The 17,902-nt window shown below is 40.2% G+C and overlaps 1 protein-coding gene across 1 annotated transcript in view; it reads right to left on the bottom strand.

Moving 5' to 3' along the window:
- Positions 1–2,118, bottom strand: part of RASA1 (RAS p21 protein activator 1) — a 59,400-nt gene extending 57,282 nt beyond the window's left edge. Inside the window, exon 1 of the mRNA XM_031609930.2 lies at positions 1,515–2,118. Coding sequence (XP_031465790.2) covers positions 1,515–1,894 — 380 coding nt within the window. The 5' untranslated portion in view covers positions 1,895–2,118. The remainder of the gene's footprint in view (positions 1–1,514) is intronic.
- Between the last annotated feature and the right edge of the window lie 15,784 nt (positions 2,119–17,902).

Here is a 17,902-nt window from a genome sequence, read left to right on the forward strand (position 1 = left end):
CCAAAAAAAGTCTGCACTTTCTCTGACTAACATAACTGGATCTAATGGAAAACAAAGCAGACTGATCTTCCAGAGAGAAAATCAGAAGCAGGGAATTGTTCATTCTAATGATTTTACAAGACAATTCTCAGGAAACAATTTCACATTCGTGTGCCTCTATTTCCCTCCTGATCCTTTGTCAGAACTGCCTAATCATGTTTCCAACTCATTAGTGATGCCAGTCAAAGGCTGTTCAAACACCGTCTGCACAAAACAAGGTCTTAAGTTAGCAAACTTCCACAGAAAGTCAAGAAATCAGGAGATTACTAGGAAGACTGTCAAAGTGAGAGAGATGAATGTAAAAAGGATCCATAATAGTACACTTTTATGACCTCCTGATGATTTCAGTGGCTTCTGAAACCATGAAAATACATGAATTGTGCAGAAGTCTCTGATAGTGGAATTAGGAAAGAATGCAGCAAAGAGTGCAAATTCAGATGGGCTTTCAGGTTGTCTTTCTGATCTGTGCCTTGAAAATATCTGCCCAGCCTCATGGTTTCACAGAATCACAGACTCATTAAGGTTGGAAAAGCCCACTATGATCATCTAGTCCAACTCTTTCAGTACCTTGAAGCCTAATGTCATCTACTATCCCCGTGAAACTCCAGGAACAACACATTTCCAGACACTATTTGGTGCAAGCAATGGAGCTTTTGAAACAAGTTCATTTCTTAAATAACCAGGCACCCCCTCAGAGGATTGTTTTCTGCACTAATACTGGGCTTGCAGTGCTTCAAACAAACCTGCAGGCTTCCTCCACTTCAATCCAAAGGTTGTGCATGGAGTACTCATTAATTACACGAACTCCACACAGCATTATCTCATCCTATATTTTTTACACAATATAAATTGAGAACTGCTCTGCTCGGATTGCAAAACTCTGCTACCAGCACCACAGGACTTCCATTCACCTTAACAGAGAGATAAGAGAATGAACTCCAACAGGGGGTTTGCGGGATTTTCTTTTTCACCTGTGCCTCCTGTCTACAAACTTAGACAAACTAAAAACAGCCTTGCTTTAAACAGGCTGAGCGGCGAAGTCAGGCGCTATTCTATAAGAATAGCCCGCCCACTATTTTAAAGTAGAGGAAGAATTCTACTCATTCTAAACTCGCGTTCCAGAGCGAGCAAACCTCATCCTCCCTGCTCCGCCAAGGCAAACACGTGCGTGCAGCCTCCGTGATGTTCCTGTACGACATAAGAAAAGTTTCGCTGTTTGCCTTTTTTTTTCCCTTTAAGTTACAAACAACGGAATGCAGAAGGATGACACGAGGAAAGCAGCCGCTTTGCACCACGGCGAGGTCTCCGCCTGTTACGAAGTTACCGACGCAGTCCCGAGGCGCTCCGGGAGGCGCCCCCGGCCTCCCGCCGCCGCACGGACACGCGGCGCTGCGCGGAGCCGCGCTCTTCCTGCGCTCCGGGAGCGGAACCGGGGGGGGCGGCCGCGCGGTGCGGCGGAGGGGCGCGGTACTTACTGGTTGGTGGGGGGCGCGTTCAGCGGGATGGCCACCTCCTCCTCCTCGTACTCCGGCCCGTCCAGCGAGTCGCCCTCGTCCACGGCCGCCAGCCCGCCGGCCGGGGGCAGGGGCGGCGGCGGCGGCAGCGGGGGGAAGGCGGCGGTGCCCGGCTCGCTGGGCGGCGGCGGGGCTCCGGCCGAGCCGAGCGCCAGCAGCCCCAGCGCCGAGCACAGAGCCGGGCCGGCGCCCGGGCTGTCCCCGCCGGATCCGGAGCCGGGCGGGAAGGGGCCCTGCGGCCCCGGCGCTTTGCCGCGGCAGTGCCCCGGCTCGGCGGCGGCCGCCGTCCCGGCCGAGGAGACCGAACCGCCGTCCTCGGCCCCGGCCTCGGCCGCCATCATGTTGAGCCTCGCCCCCCCCTCCCCTCCGCCGCTCGCCCGCCCGCCGCCGCACGCCGGGGAGGTGGCGACAAAGGGGCCCCGGCCCGCCCCGCCCCGGCGGGGAGCGGAGCCGGGACGAGGGCAAAACTCTCCCGGCGGAGACGGGGCCGCGAACAATACCCGGCTGGGCGGGGGCTGCGCGCTCACGGCGGCTCCGCAGGGCCCCGGCGCGGCTGCCTCGGCCCCGCCGGCCGCCAGGGGAGCGGCTCCGCCGCCCCGCGCGCTCTCCCCGCCCCCGTGTGCCCGCGAGTGGGGGGGGGGGGAGGGGAGTAAGGAGAGGAGGGGGCGGGACGGGTCGCGCATGCGCGCCTCTGCCCCGCCTCGTCCGCACGGGCGCGTGCGCGGAGCGGGGCGTGTAAAGAAGGGGGAACGTCGGCGCCGCGTGGGAGAGGAAAACGCGGTTTAGGAGCGGCCCCGCGGCCCGCCCCGCGCTGATGTGGTGGGACGGGGCGGCGGTTCGGGCGATCGACAGCCGACCTTCCCTTTGAAGGGAAAAAGCAGAAAAAAGCTATGGGAGATAAAAGCGAGGAAAAGCGGCGGGTGGCGCGGGGGCACCAAGGGGCCGCGGGGACGGTGCGCTCGGAGCGTGCTGGGCTCGTGCTGCGCCTTGCGCCGTTGGCGAGGCTCCCGCGGTACCGCGCGCGGCTCTGCTGCCTGAGCTTCAGGCTGAGCGCGTAGGAAAGCGCCTCGTGCTCCACGGGCGCTGCGTTACAGGCGTTGCCGGCAGTATACCGTGGAGAGGCTTTTTGTTTCTTGTTGTTTTTTTTCTCTCTCAGTAATAAGAGAGCTGGCAGATAGCAGCACGTTGACACTTGCACGCCTCTCAAAAGTTCTCAGAAGGCATCTAAACATTCAGGTTTTCAAAGCCTTGTGTTACCAAAAGAATTAAGTGAATTTCTCCCGAGGCCACTAAAACAAACTCCTACTCCCGCTTCCACCGCCCTGCAGCCAACCTCCTTTTATCTACCGAAATGAACCTTCGTATCTTGCCTTCCGAAGGCAGAATCTGCTTGCAGATCCTGCAACGCTGCGAGTACCCGTGGGATGCTGGACTGGTGCCCGGCGTCAGAGCAGACGCAGGCTGTGTCCTTCAGCTCACGGAATCGCAGCACATACATACCCTGCTGTTCCGTTAAAGAAATTACACTCTCAGCAGCCATCTCTCACAGTCTTGATTTCTGCATTGCCATATTTCGATCCTATATGTAACTCCAAGTTGTCTTGCAGCCCACTGACTCCGTGGGCTTCTGTTTACTGCTGTTTGCTTTCCCTTACAGGTTTTTAAATTAAGCGACTTTAGCAGAGTCTTGTTGTAGAAGTGATATTCCTAAACATAGAGCTGCAGTGTAAATATTTATAAGGTTGCCTTGAGGAGACAGGCTTTTCTGAGTGCCTTAAAGGGTGACAGCATGTGTATATGAGGATGGAGACCAGGGCATCTGTGCTAGGAATTTCCTGCAGAACTGAGTAATGTAACTGCAGCACTCCTTCAAGAGATGTAGTCTGGGGAGAGCAGTTCTAAATGTGGCAAGGAATCCACAGAAAGGGAATTTCTTGTGAGATCAGCCAAGTTGTTGCATCCCTGCCCCTGGCACACTGTTTCTTTCCACTTTGCCAGCAAAAGTCATCTGTCCCAGGTAACACACACCCTTCGCGTTTCCTCTTTTTTAAAGGCTTTCAGGTTGAATTCCAGGCTTTGGTGGGGCTTTATTTAAAGGAATATGTTTGAGTGAAGGACAAGTGTAACAACACTTTAATACTTGTGCATTTACGGTTCTGCTTTAACAAAAGTTTAGGTACAAATGTTGTAGTGTAGTTCCTTCTTCATCCTCACTGTGGGTGATGCTGGGCTAGGTTTTCTGAGTAGTGTGTTTGCATATGGCCCAATGCAGGTTTGCAGGATGGCAAATCTGAGAATACTGGCAGTTTTGTTCTTTGCCGGCTGTTGGGTGTGGTGTCTCTGAGTCTCGGTCTACTATTGAAATATTAGAATTTCAATAATAGAGTTTTTCTGTTCTAATTAAAAGAGCATTCAGAAGGAAGGCCAAAACTGCCTCTTACACGTTTTTGCACATGGTAATGCTGCCATTCCTTATTGGTGATATCCCCTGACAGTACTACCAAACCTCCTTTGAAAAGCATACACAACTGGGACTTGTATGGTAGTATGCACCATAAAGATGGTGACGGTGGTGGCATGTTCCAGTCAGCTGAATATATGATTAAGAATTCAAGAGTTTTCATTCCCTATTTGTTGCACAGCTTTGGATAAATAATTTCTACAAGGTTACACTTTCTTCATCAGTAAAGTTGCTATTTCACAGACATTTGACAAAGAAAGATTTAGATTTAGAAAGAAAGAAAGAAAGAAAGAAAGAAAGAAAGAAAGAAAGAAAGAAAGAAAGAAAGAAAGAAAGAAAGAAAGAAAGAAAGAAAGAAAGAAAGAAAGAAAGAAAGAAAGAAATTGAAAACTGTTAAACATTAATGCTTATTGGGTTGAAAGGCAGTATAAATTGAATGATCCAGCATTTCAGTGAACTGCTATTTATGGAGTAGATGTTACTTGAATCACTGATATAAGTCCTGCATAACTTTCTCTTTTACTCCTAAGTTTAGCGCAAAACCTACTTCTGTCTTCTACCATAGATTATCTCCACCTTTCCAAAGGTGTTATCCTAAAACTGAACTAAAAGGTAATTATCACTATCTATGTGTTTAATTTTGAGTCCATCAACTCTTCCATTTTCATTGTTCAAATTAGAAACTTCTGTATTCTTATGCATGAATATTTCATTTGTATCAAATCTCTGAGTAGATTTTAACAGTAAACCTATTTTAAAATTATTTCCCTTTGTTTTCATATGCTATTTTTGTTTCATGACTTCCAGATTGTTATTGATTTGAAACACCATTTTTGTCACTTGGGAAATGATCTCCCTCAGACTGCAAATTCTTCCACAGTCTTTTGTCCATGCTCACTTTGTTCTCATATAGTTTGCATATATAGTGTTTAAGCTGTAGTTTAGATGAATTAAGCACAAGTAAGAATAATAATCCCCTGAAAAGTTTAAATTGTTCTATCTTAAGAATCAGCATCTTTCTTTATAGGCTTTTTTTTTTTTTTTTTTTTTTTTTGCCTATGTTCCAAACAACTTTAAAAGGTTTTGTATGTTTGTCTGTAATTTTTCACTTTCTCTCCTCAGTTTTAGAGCAGCACCACTATATAGAAACACAGTTTTTTGCTTGTCTTACTCTACTTCAGACTGCATCTGAGAAATAAGTTTGCTTTTTCTTTTTCCCTAACTTTGCATATTTCATGTTTTTGATGTTGTAAGTAGTGTGGCATTTCAATCCCTTTTTATGAGTCCTTTGCAAGCAGCAAAACTTTTTGTTTTCAGGAAGAAATTGATATTACAATTTGATACTCAGCATCAGCATAACATGATTCTGAATCTTAAACCTTATGTTAGAACGCTGAGGCTCGAAGTCTTCCAGGCAAATCTTGTTCCTTGCTAATCTGAGTGTAGCAGTATTTCTGCCCAGTCAACCTGCTCATGAACATAGATGGAAATACTTTTTCTACTGTTTTTAATTGACAGAATTTTCTCGGAATCTCTTATGTTGCAATTTTCTTGAGAATTAGCTTTAGAAAATGTAAAATTTCTATGTAATACATTTTAAATGTTATTCAGAACTTCAGAATTTAATCAGGGAGCAGTTGTTTCATTGTTAATTTCTTTAAATCCATTTGTTTTGTGTGTAACACACTGATACCAGTATATGTCTTTGTCTTACCTATTCCCACATTAGCAATGAATTCTCAAAATGCCTGTACTGTATTTTTCTAAAATTTCTAACCTTAGACCACTTGTTGTCTTGTTGTGGTAAAATGGTGGGCTTTGTATGCCTCTTCTCTGCCCTTCTGAGGCCCCATCTGGAGTACTAAATCCAGGCCTGGGGCTCCCAGTGCAAGAAAGATGTAGAATTATTGGAGTGGGTCCAGAAGAGGGCCACAAAGATGATCAGAGGGCTAGAACACCTCTCTTATGAAGAAAGGTTGAAGGATTTGACCTTTTTCAGCTTGGAAAGAAGGCTCTGGGAAGACCTTAATGCAGCCTTCCAGTACTTGGAGGGATTGTATAAACAGGAAGTAAACAAACTCTTTTACGTGGGCAGATAGTGATAGGACAAGGGGGAATGGCTTTAAACTAAAAGAGGGGAGACTTTAGTTAGACGTTAGGAGGAAATTCTTTACTCAGAGATTGGTGAGGCCCTGGCACAGCTGCCCAGTGAAGATGGGTGCCCCATCCCTGGAGGTGTTCAAGCCCAGGTTGGATGGGGCACTGGGCAGCCTCATCTGAGTGGTGGCAACTCTGTCCATGGCAGAGGGTTGGAACTGGGTGGGCTCTTAAGTTCCATTCGAGCAGCATTCTGTGATTCAGTGATTCTATGATTTCAGATTCACTGTACCTGCTGGGTTGAAATTGATGCATTTCATATCGCCTCCTGCAGTAACCATACTAAAAGTAGGCACATACAATGAACACTTTGCTGGTTCTTTTGTTTAGGTGTTCTGGTTGCAATTGTTACCTTTCAGTGACTGCTTGCATGTATCAAAATATTTTGACAAAAGCAGAAGGGTTAGCAGCTCAGACTGTTCAATTTAGATGGAGCGCAGCCAAATTGCACCCCTGCTGGCTTGTTCTCAAAGCACTGTACTTGTCTTACACAGCCTTGGGTCAGTACAAACTTGGAAGTGTTTTAGTTTATTGACAACTGATTGAAACTGATCAGTAACTGCACATGTATCTGGCATTCACATGATAGGCTATTGTTAGAACGTTGCTGTCTATAAACTTGGAGTGTGCTTTAGGTAAAATACTGATAAAGAGTTAAGTTGCAGTCAGAGAAGTAGTGTTGTGCCATCTTAATACATAGGAATCAATAAGAAGCTTTCTTTTGAGGTAAAAGCATGGAAGTTGTAACTGTCCCCATCCATGTTCTATCTGAAAGTTAGAGCAGCAACTGCAAGTGTAAATGAATGTGGGGCCCATAAAATAGACCAGCTATGAAAATAGTCTGTTTTTTCAATGGAGATTTTGTTGCAAGAGTTAGTAACAAACTAGAAACAACAAAAACAAAGAATGTGTTTTATTTGCTTTGAAGATTTGCTTGTGATTTTCCAGATGTGATTTTTCATATATATCTTGTTTTCTCATCAAGATCCTGTCTGATAGACTGGCTGTCTTCTTTTAGATACAAGTTACTTAACCAGAAGTAGCATTATTCTCTTTCCTGAGGGCTACATTTTATGTCCCTGAAAGGTTATGGCAAAGTATCACCTTAGCTTGAGTAGTACGAGAACGAGTGCTGTTTGAGTGCTCTGTGAGCCTTATATCACAGTTCTTTAACTCCATAGTGCTGTATATTTTTAAATGGGAAAGATCTGTGCATTTCTATTTGCCTGTATTTATATTTATGCCTTCGCATAGAAGCATTTCTCTCCTGAGGTATTTAACAATTCAGTTTATAAACTTACCCACCAGTTAATTTTTAATTAAGCACAAAAGTATCCTTGTTTTCAGAAGCTGATTTGTTAAATACTGACTTTTCCTATAAGAGACAAAACCTGAGTTACAAAGGACAAACAATTTTTTTCCCATTCTGAATATGAAAATATTGTGTATGTCATGATTTTCTCTGCTCCACTAATTATGGCTCATACCTATAAAAGCTCTCAGTAACGAATGACTGTGGGTTTATGCAGCATATCTCTGGCTGTTGATAGACAAAAATTTACACACTGGCAAACATCTTTGTATTTTTGCAGCTGTTTAGGTGTCTCTTGGATGTTTGTGTAGGTGCTTTTACAGGAGCAGGAGAAAGGAAAAAAGTCTGATAAGAATGAACAAACAGGAAAATGTGATTACACTCATAATACCTACAGAACTTCCTCTCTCAGAACTATTATGTAACCAATATAGGATAATCCGAGCCATTGCATGGGGGATGGTCTTTCATTTCAGGCTGGAGCAATTTTTTCCTGCTTTCATTTTGAGACTGTGAAAGAAACATGACAGTATAGAGAAATATATATTTTACATTAATTTCAGTAGCCTAATTTCTCAGTTTGTGACTGTTAATTGCAATGGCTTAATGTAAGTCACCTACCTATATCCTGTATTTAATTAAAGGCTATTTCTGTCAAACACAGCTAATGGGTGTTTATGGAAATTGGATTATATACATCAATAAAAATAATTTTAATATATATATGTATTACTCAACAGCCTCATAATCTGCATCAACTGTAGGAAATGATATCTATTCCTAGATGTAGCTTTAATATAGCTAATAAGTAGCCATATATTGGTATTTTCAAACTGTTTATATAGAAGAGCATATAAAATAATAACATTGAAAATAATTTATCTTTCAATTCCGAATTTTCAGTTCAATTTCCAGTTACAAAAAACAAAAAACAGAAAACAAAAAACAAACATTGAAATCAGCACCTTTGGCCTGATATTTTTAAAAGAAGGCCTTCACAAACAGTGCTGTTGAAAACTTAAAAAAAATCAGGAAAAGAAGTACTGTAACATATATGAATGGCCTTTGTATGGCTAAATCTAATTTCATGTACATCAGGTCTGCATGAAGCTAGGAATCATTAATAAAATGGCTGCTCTCATAATGCCAACAAAATTGCCAACAAAATTTATGTATATTTCTACTGACTGTACAAAAACCAGAATTTGCATGTGAGCCATGAAAAATATATTTGCAAAATTGGTAAGAGTCTGAGGTCACATTTACACATCTAAAGTATCTATTCTGTGCATGGAGATTCCTGTTTCCTTATGGGTATGTATATATTGCTGTGAAACAAGTTCCTTCAAGTATTACACTGGGATAGTTCAGGTGTCCTATTCATCTGCCTACAGCTTAGTTCCCGTATGTCTCCCGTCCTACACTATGCTTTTAATCTGTGAAGTCTTTCTGAAGTAGACAGACGAGATGTTAAAATGCACTATGCCAAAACCAATCCTTAGCTATTTTTGTTGTGGGATACATGAAGGTAGTTACACTTAACTAAGACATGGCAAATTAATAGCAGAAGTTGCTAAGTGAAATGTTACTAGGTCTATGTTAGGTAATTCCCCAGCCTCTTAACCTTCCCAGCTTTATAACACATGAATCCAATTGTGTACTTTTTAAATAATCCATTTATTTCTTCTTCTATTGCTATTCCATTTATTGCTTATGATAATATTTGTTTGCATAAAAGCAATTTAAGCCATTTTCATTTCTATTAATGACTTTCAAATGAATTCCACAGTCAGAAACTCTAGTCTATAAATTTAGTGTGCATTTCTATTCTAGAGAATATATGGTCTATGCTCATTCCAGAATGTATATAGCCTGAACTAACTGCAGAGTATATATAATGCTAGAATTTGTTCCAGAGTAGCAAAAATATAACGATACATTAGTTACTCTAATGAATTTCAATAATTTTTTGACCAAATGCTGTAAGTATGGAAAAATATATTAATAGCTGTTATCCCATTGTTCTGTTTGATTTTAAGTCGGGTACCTGACAACCTAATGGCAATAGTGAAATCACTGTGAAGCTTATCACTTTGAGAAGAGTAGATGTCCAATATATATGCTTTAACATAACATTCTTGATGATTAGAAAGATGTAATGCTCAAAAAATATATGAGGTATGGCAACTGCTACCTAATAGTAATTATTTTAGCAGCAGTTCATTATAAACAATATTAATTGCATTTGACATTTAGTGGTAACTTTGTACACTGATTGTATTTTCCTAAGATTTTGCTAGAATGTGCTGTTGTGTAATTCATTTACTGCTTCTGCATTTACCCATGAGTATCTTTGCAACTTTCATTGACGTAGTACAGTTTGCAGTTGTGTTCATATCCTTGTAATTAAAAATTATACATGGGTTTCTCTATTTGTGTGTATGTAGAAATGTGAAATGTGCAGATGCTTAGAGAAATATGTCAGAGGATAGAACAGGAAGATACAAATGTCTGTCTCTATTCTGAAAACTTTACCTCTGTAACATGCATTGAATTTACAACAAGAACAGGGACTAGGACAGTAAATGAAAAATTAGGGGAGGCTATATGTTAGAATTCTTCTCTTTAAACTAATGAGCATTTGCAATGTTAGGAGGAGTTTTAATACCAAGAATCCCCTTGACACACACAAGGAATAAGCACATTCAGATGATGCATAAAATGAACACTATGTATATGATGAAATGCCCCGTATTCTATAAAACTAAGAAAGAAAACAGTTTAATATTCTTCAAAAAGACAAGGAAGCAAATAATCTAGATACAGTTAAGATTAGATTTTGAGAGGCTTTGCTTTCTGAGAAAAGGAGCTTGAAACTGAAAGAATGCTATGAGCTAAAAGTAGCTCTGCTTTTTATGTTTATATGGTCAAGAAAGCTTGCAGTGGACACTCAGCGTCTCTCTGATATGGAGGGTAAGAAACTGTAGTTTTTCCTCTGGGTCTTGTGAAAAAAGCTGCAGCCTATTTGAAACAGCTGCAGTAGAACAGAAGCTGTTTTCTCTCTGAGGAACAAAGGTCTCATGGCTGTATTCATACACAACAGCAGTCAGCAACTCCAAAAAGAATAAAGTTAGATTGGCAGTCTTCTAATGAGATTGAAGTTAACTTCATACCAGAGTTGGAGATGGCAGTGGGAGTGCATCTTTAATAGCATGTCTGTAGGATTTTGAACCTATTGCTCCTTCATTTAAATCTGTTTTTCCCTATAGAAAGAAACCTCCCTCTAGTGACAGATTAGGTCATATTTTGCCTACACAAGAAAACAAAGTTGTCCCTTCTCACTAACAAAGGGTGCCTCTTAACATCTGTGCTTTTGAGTTTTTGTGTATGAGTAGAGGCATTGTGTATACCAACCACCTCCTACCTCCTACCCATAACTGTCTTTCAGCGTCTGGCAATTTCATGCCTCGAGTTATATGCTAATTTAAAAATCATGGGCTTGCATATATGAGAGATTCACAGCAGTGCACATGATACTATGCTTCAACTTAAGTATAACTCACATTTCTGTAACTAGATTTTCCTCCATAAGATTTATTCTTGTGGGAATGAAAAGTAATTTGCATTGAAATAAATTTAGTTGCATCTGCGCCAAACTTTCTAGTAATTCTGCATTTTCTTTCCTGTTCTGCTTTCTCACCCTTCCAACCACTTTAGTGTCCTAACCAGCCCATCCACCTATTGGTATCACCACTATTGCCCAAGGAATAGAGCACCTGAACAACATAAATGTCTGTTGTGACATCTCTTTCTGTATGCCAGAGCTTGGCAGTATCCTACCTTTAATTTTTATACTTTTAATATCAGCATAGCTAGCAGATACACTATTTTAGCTAGACTTCAGCTGAGCTAAGATTATGGATTGTATTATCATACTAGGAAAACAAATCAGTAGTATCATACTGAAACCAAATCCTAGATATCAGGTACAGAAAATGATACATATTTGGGGTTGGTACAGTGGCAGTAGAGAAGCAAGGTCTCAGATGAATTGTGTTATAAAAATAAGGTGCTGACAAGAAGGTTAACAGCAACCAAGCGTTGTTGTGTGTTCATGTGCCTCTGATGTCTTCCCCCACCATGACCATCTCTTCTTTTCTTTCCTTCCCTAAATACTCCCTGGGGAAAATACAGAATAAGAATTATCCTGTAGTTCTGAACTACATGTAGGCTATTTGATTGTAAGCCAAGTGCAGAATAGGGGCAGATCGAGGAAAGAGCTGAACTAGATGACTTTCTTGGTATAAAGGAGATGGGAGGGAAATTGCTTTTCTGGGTCTTTCACCTTATCTGAATTTTCCTGAGTCTTCTGTAAAAATAATTACTTCTGAAGAATGGTAAAGATTGGGTCAACATTGGGCCCTTGGAGGAGGTGAACACATACATGCATTCATAATCATTGTGTGTACAGGTATGTTTTCAATCCCATAACAAATTTGTTCAATTAATTGCTGCTGTTTATCAAGTAAAGCTTACTGGTCAGTTAGAAAGTTACACTTTTTTTTTTTTTTTATTAACATCAAATACAAGGTTCTTAGATCAACAGAAACTCACATTTTTGTTTCTTCACCTTACAGAAAAATGGCGGCAATATGAAAACAGTATTGACAGTGTGTGGCGTAGAATATTTTGTGAACTGGCAATTAGTACAGAAAGATATAAAAGGAAAGAATCACAGTAACCACAGTGATGGCAGCGATGTCATTTTCAGCAACAAAATATAGAACTATAACCATGAAAACCAGACAGAGAGATGGTTGGTAGAGACACCAAGCAGGTAATTACTATTCTTGGAGCTTGTGGTCCACCTGGTCACTGTCCATTTTCCCCAGTGAGATTCTGCTACAGTCACAGTGATCTGTTGTGCTCACTTACATAGACATGCTAGCTCTAAGAAAACTTTCTAGAAAATAAATGCCCACCAGCATATATCTCTGGGAAAACAAATGAAATGTCATGTTCATTTTTCAAACTAGGCACACAGACATATTCTTGAGCATCTTTTCAGCTCTGCAAAATTTTTTCCATTGCTTTTCCAAAACTATGAAGGTCTGAGCATGCACTTATAATTCAAGGCAGGTATTAGTGGCTCATATCCATCTTGCCATCCACCAGTATCCTAAGATCATTTTTGGCAGGGCTGTGATTTTTTCAGTCCCCAGCTTCTACTGTTAGTGGGGATTGCCACGAACCAAGTACACAACCTTGCACTTGGATTAAATGAATCTCATGTGGTTCTCCTAGGCCCGCTGTTCAGCCTGTCTAGGTCTCTCTGAATGCCATCCCATCCCTTAGGCATGTTGATTGCACCACACTGCTTGGTGTAATCTGCAAACTTTCTGAGGGTTGATTTCCACTGTTGATGTCATTGATGGAGATGTTAAAGAGCACCAATTCCACTACAGATCCCTGAGGGACACCACTTGTCACCAATCTCCGTCTGGACACTGAGCCATTGATCAATACTCCCTAGGTACAATCTCACAACCAGTTCCTCTTGCATCAAGTAGTCCATCCATCAAATTCATATCTTTCCAATTTGGAGAGAAAGATGCTGCAGGATACTATGTCAAATACCTTACTGAAGTCCAGACAGATGACATCAGTGGCTCTTCTCTTGTTCACTCATGCAGTTACATCATAAAAAATGACAAGGTTGGCCAGGCAGGATCTATTCTTGGTGAAGCCAATATGGTTATCCCATACCACCTCCCTCTCTTCTATGTGCCTTAGCATCGCTTCCAAGAGGATCTTCCCCATTACCCTTCCCAGCACAAATGTGAGGCTGACAGGTCAGGAGTCCCCTTGGTCATCCTTTCTGTTCTTCTTAAAAATTGGTCCAATTTGTCTTTTTTCCAGTCACCAGGGACTTCACCTGACCTCCATGACTTCCCAAATATCATCAAGAGTGGTTTGGCTATTACATAAGCCAATTCCCTCAGGACTCCAGGGTGCATTTCATCAGGATATGTAGACTTATGGATGCTCTGATTCCTCAGGCAGTCATGAGCCTTATCTTCACTTACAGTATGAGGGGCATCATTCCCACAATTCTACCTTCCAAACCATCTGCTAGAGTTCTGTGTGTAGAGCAGTTGCTAATGAATACTGAGGCAAAAAAAGTTGTTGAATACCTCAGCCTTCTCCTTGTGCATTGTTACCAGCCTGCCTTCATTATTCACTAGGGAGAGTACAGCCTCCTGGAATTTCAACATGCCATCAACATTCATGTTCAAAGCAAAACTTTGTAACAATACTTTTTCAATTACAACAAATAGATGAAATGCTTGGAAATTTCAAAATTACTTTTTTTTTTTTTTAGACTAATCTGAAATAATGCACATGAAACATAATAGTGGTGATCAGAATGCATTGAAAATGTAAGCCTTAGTACACATGGACTTTGAGGATTATAAACTGGCCATAGGTTCTGTTAATTGCATGAATGTATCTGGAGGACAATTAGAAGTTGTTAAAAACCTCACAACAGAAAACTGTCTCTTTAGTAGCTGCATACAACTCCAGTCCAGAAGAAAAAGAAGTAGATATGTCCTTGTCAAATTGCTTAGAGCTTCATAGCAGCAGTGGTTGGGGACCGAAGGCTTGTTTTGAATCAATAAATGAATCATGTTTGCTTCTCATCTCATGTTATCTGCATTAAAATTTATGAAGGTCTTCAGTGAGATGCTTTTTATAATGTTTTTAGAATTTAATTTGCAATTACAGAACAAATAGATCACTGACAAGATTCAGTCATATATCTCCCTGCATGTGGTAGAAGCAGTCACTGTGAGATACATGATATTTATGTATTCTTTAGAGGAAATTCCTTGCATGTGGAATCAATGACTCTCAGCAAATAACAGCTGTTTGCTTGAACTGCTCCAGCTAGGATTTAAAGCTTTCATGAATGCTTATATTTTTAAATACTTCCCCAGCTACATCAAGACCATCAGTTGAAAAAACAAAAGGAGAGGAAAAGAAAAGAAAAAAAGATTGAAGATTTTACGGCATGGTAATACTGTAAGATTTTGCTTCAATTAATAGCATAATTGACTATAATGATATATCTGACATCTGCAGTCTCTTTCATTGTGAGATGGAAAAATAGACAATTAGAGTAATTTAATGCAGCCTGTAATACAATTGAATAGATTTTATTTGGCCTGAAGTATCTGGTATAGTGCTGAGTCTGTAGACAAAACTGACACAATTGCCATTCTTAAGGTTCATGCACAATGCATTTAGTATAGCTCATTAGGTGTGCAAAGGAACTGATTCAAATAATGCACAAAGGGTGCCTGTTTGTATGTTTTCTACAAGTTCCTCTAAGTACAGAAGGCATGCAAAAAGCGGTGTTCAGTTATCTTCTCAGTCTACATGTAATTCCGCATGACTCTTACAGGGACAGGATGTAAATTCACTGTCAAAAAAATATTTTGCAATTCATAAAGTTAAGATAATTTGGTTTCTGTAATTTAGAATTTGCTGTGCAAATGACTTAATGATAGAAAAATAATTCATATAATACTATATATAATATTTCCAAGATGTTAATACAAAATATGTCGTAGAATCATAGAATGGCTTGTGTTGGGGCAGTCCTCAGAGATCAACTAGTTCCAGTCCCCCTGATGTGGGCAGGGTTACCAACCACCAGATCAGGCTCCAAGTGAGGCTGCCCAGGGCCCCATCTAGTCTGGCCTCGAGCACCTCCAGGAGTGGGGTATCCACAGCTTCTCTGGGTGGCCTGTGCTGGGGCCTCACCACACACTCTGTGAAAAATTTCCCTGGCATCTAATCTAAATCTTCCCTCATTTAGTATAAAATATTTCATCCCTGTCCAGTCATAATCTGGTCGTGTAAGAAGTTGATTTCCCTCCTGCTTATGAGCTCTCCTTAAGAACTGGAAGGCTGAAATGAGGTGTTTCCTGAGCCTTCTTTTCTCCAGTCTGATCAGGCTAGTTCTCAAGTTTTTTTTTTGTTTTTTCAAATACTGTTTATTTTATTTTGAACAGACAAATATATCTTATATAAACCTTATATTAAGCTTTATATTTACCTGATATAAACCTTACATAAAGGTTTACTTTATATAAACCTAGACAAAACAGAGTGTACAGTTTATCTTACCTATTTATGTGAGTTTTGAATGTTGTCACAGTTTGCATATTCACCATCCAGTTAGTGTCAAAGAAACAAGATAAAAATTATGCTAACAGGTAAAAGAAACTCATGTGGGATAATACCAAATCAAAAGTGAGAAAACATCTCAATTCATATTCTCAATATGGGAAACCTACAGATGTTTCCATTTAAACAGATTTCTAAACCATCTCAGAAATTTTAAGGTGTAATTTTCTTAGCAAATTTTTCTTATAATCTCTTTCTAGAACTTGAAATTGAAAGAAATAGAAAGAAATTGAAGAAAGAAATTGAAGATGAGTATTTTCAGTGTTTAGAGGGAGCTTACAAGCAGGAGGGAGTCTGACTTTTTACACAGTCTGATAGTGATAGGACAAGAGAAAATGATTTTAAACTAAAAGAAGGAGATTTAGATTAGGCATTAGGAAAAAATCATTTACTCAGAGGGAGCTGTCCAGAGGAGCTGAGCATACCCCAATAGTTAGAAGCATTCAAGATCAGATTGGATGTGGCCCTGGGCAGCCTCATCTGGTAGGGGGCAGTCTGCCCATGACAGAGGTTGGAACTGAGTGGACTTTAAGGTTTTTTGCAACCCAAACATTCAAAGATTCTATGATTCTCTGAAACTGATTAAGAAATGCAGGTGAGATGAGAGGTTGACCCTTAACACCTATTTAAATAGAAAAAGCAGCAAAGTCTGCTATAATTGTTCCTCTATATACCATTCACTTTAAAAGATTTATGTCAGTGGAATATCAGAATTAAACAAAATGGTCAATATGGAACCATTTAAAAAGCTTTCAGGAGCATTTTCATGTATTTGTGCTCTCTAACTGAAGTTAGTTACTGTCTCATTCTGGATTTGACTGTTGAAGATCCTGGTCCCTTTGGAAAAAAAAAAATACACATTCAATTGAACTAATTTGATTTGGCTTTTGTTTCTTTATTGCACAGAAAATACACTATGTTATCAGAACAAAAGATTTTGACCAGTCCCAAACTTGTTCTTCTTGAAGTTTCCTTTGCAGAGAATTTGAAAGAGCAAGACTGTCATTCTGATTCAGAATTAAGCAACATGTGAGAACCTCTGTGTATTTTAGGAGACTGTCCAATCTTTCTATTCAGTCCCACATTTCTACTCAGTAATAATAAAAATTGCATTATAGTGTCATCCTTACATAACATTTCTCAAAATTGTCTCTTAAATGATGTTTCATCTACTTCTTATTTTTTCCACTTGTTATAGTGAAAGTCGCATATAATTTGGCTTGCAGTCACAGCGAATGTTTGATACACTATTGTTAATAACCTCTGAATGTACAATTATGTAGCTGATTTTTTGAACATACAAATTGCTAGCTATTGTGCCATGAATGTTTTGCACACATCAAATGTCTTACATTTACATAGAAACAAAAGAAGAGAAGGTTGTGAGCACAAGGATTCGAATTGCCCCAAATTTTGTCTTAAAAAAAAAGAAAAGAAAAAAAAAAAACCAGAAAAAAACACAAAACACAAACAATCACAGTTTTTCCTTCAGTTTCTTCTTCTTCTTCTTCTTTTTTTTTTTCTTTGAATGCAAACACCTGTATATGTGTAGTCTTTATAATTAAGATGTTAGTATATCCATACATCCATTGTGATTTATACATTTCATAGTGAATGGGATAGACTGAAGAATTAGGGGATGCCTTATTATATATTTCATGTTTTCTTTACTTGATTGTCAGAATTCCTTACCTGAACTAATTAATCTGATCTGAGGAAGAACTGTCTGAGTTTTAATCAAACATTGTTGGGGGTTGCTGCATCCTATGGCTGTTTCTCCAAGCAGTCAGACCTCTTCTGTGTGCCACCAGTGGAGACTATTAAAACACAGAAGATTTGTTATCCTCTACTTGAAAGAAGCAGGATAAATCAGTGAAACACAGATGCTCTCCTACTGTGCTTCCGCATTCTCCCCAGCACAAATCTGGATATAATATATTTCATTTTCTGGATAGAGGTGAATTTAAACTACAAATAAGCATACAAACAACAACAACAACAACAGCAAAACCAACCAATATCACAGTTTGTGTGAAAACACTCAAATTTTCTGCACTGAAACGCAACGGCAAATACGCATCTAAGGACAGGTTAGATTTGAAAAAATCGAGGTGTGAGAATAATTTTAGACATATCTGGAAAAGAAAGAAGTCCTAATGTCCTGAA

The sequence above is a fragment of the Phasianus colchicus genome, chromosome Z, assembly GCF_987193195.1.
Source record: "Phasianus colchicus chromosome Z, bPhaCol1.hap1.1, whole genome shotgun sequence".
NCBI classification, from domain to species: Eukaryota; Metazoa; Chordata; class Aves; order Galliformes; family Phasianidae; genus Phasianus; species Phasianus colchicus.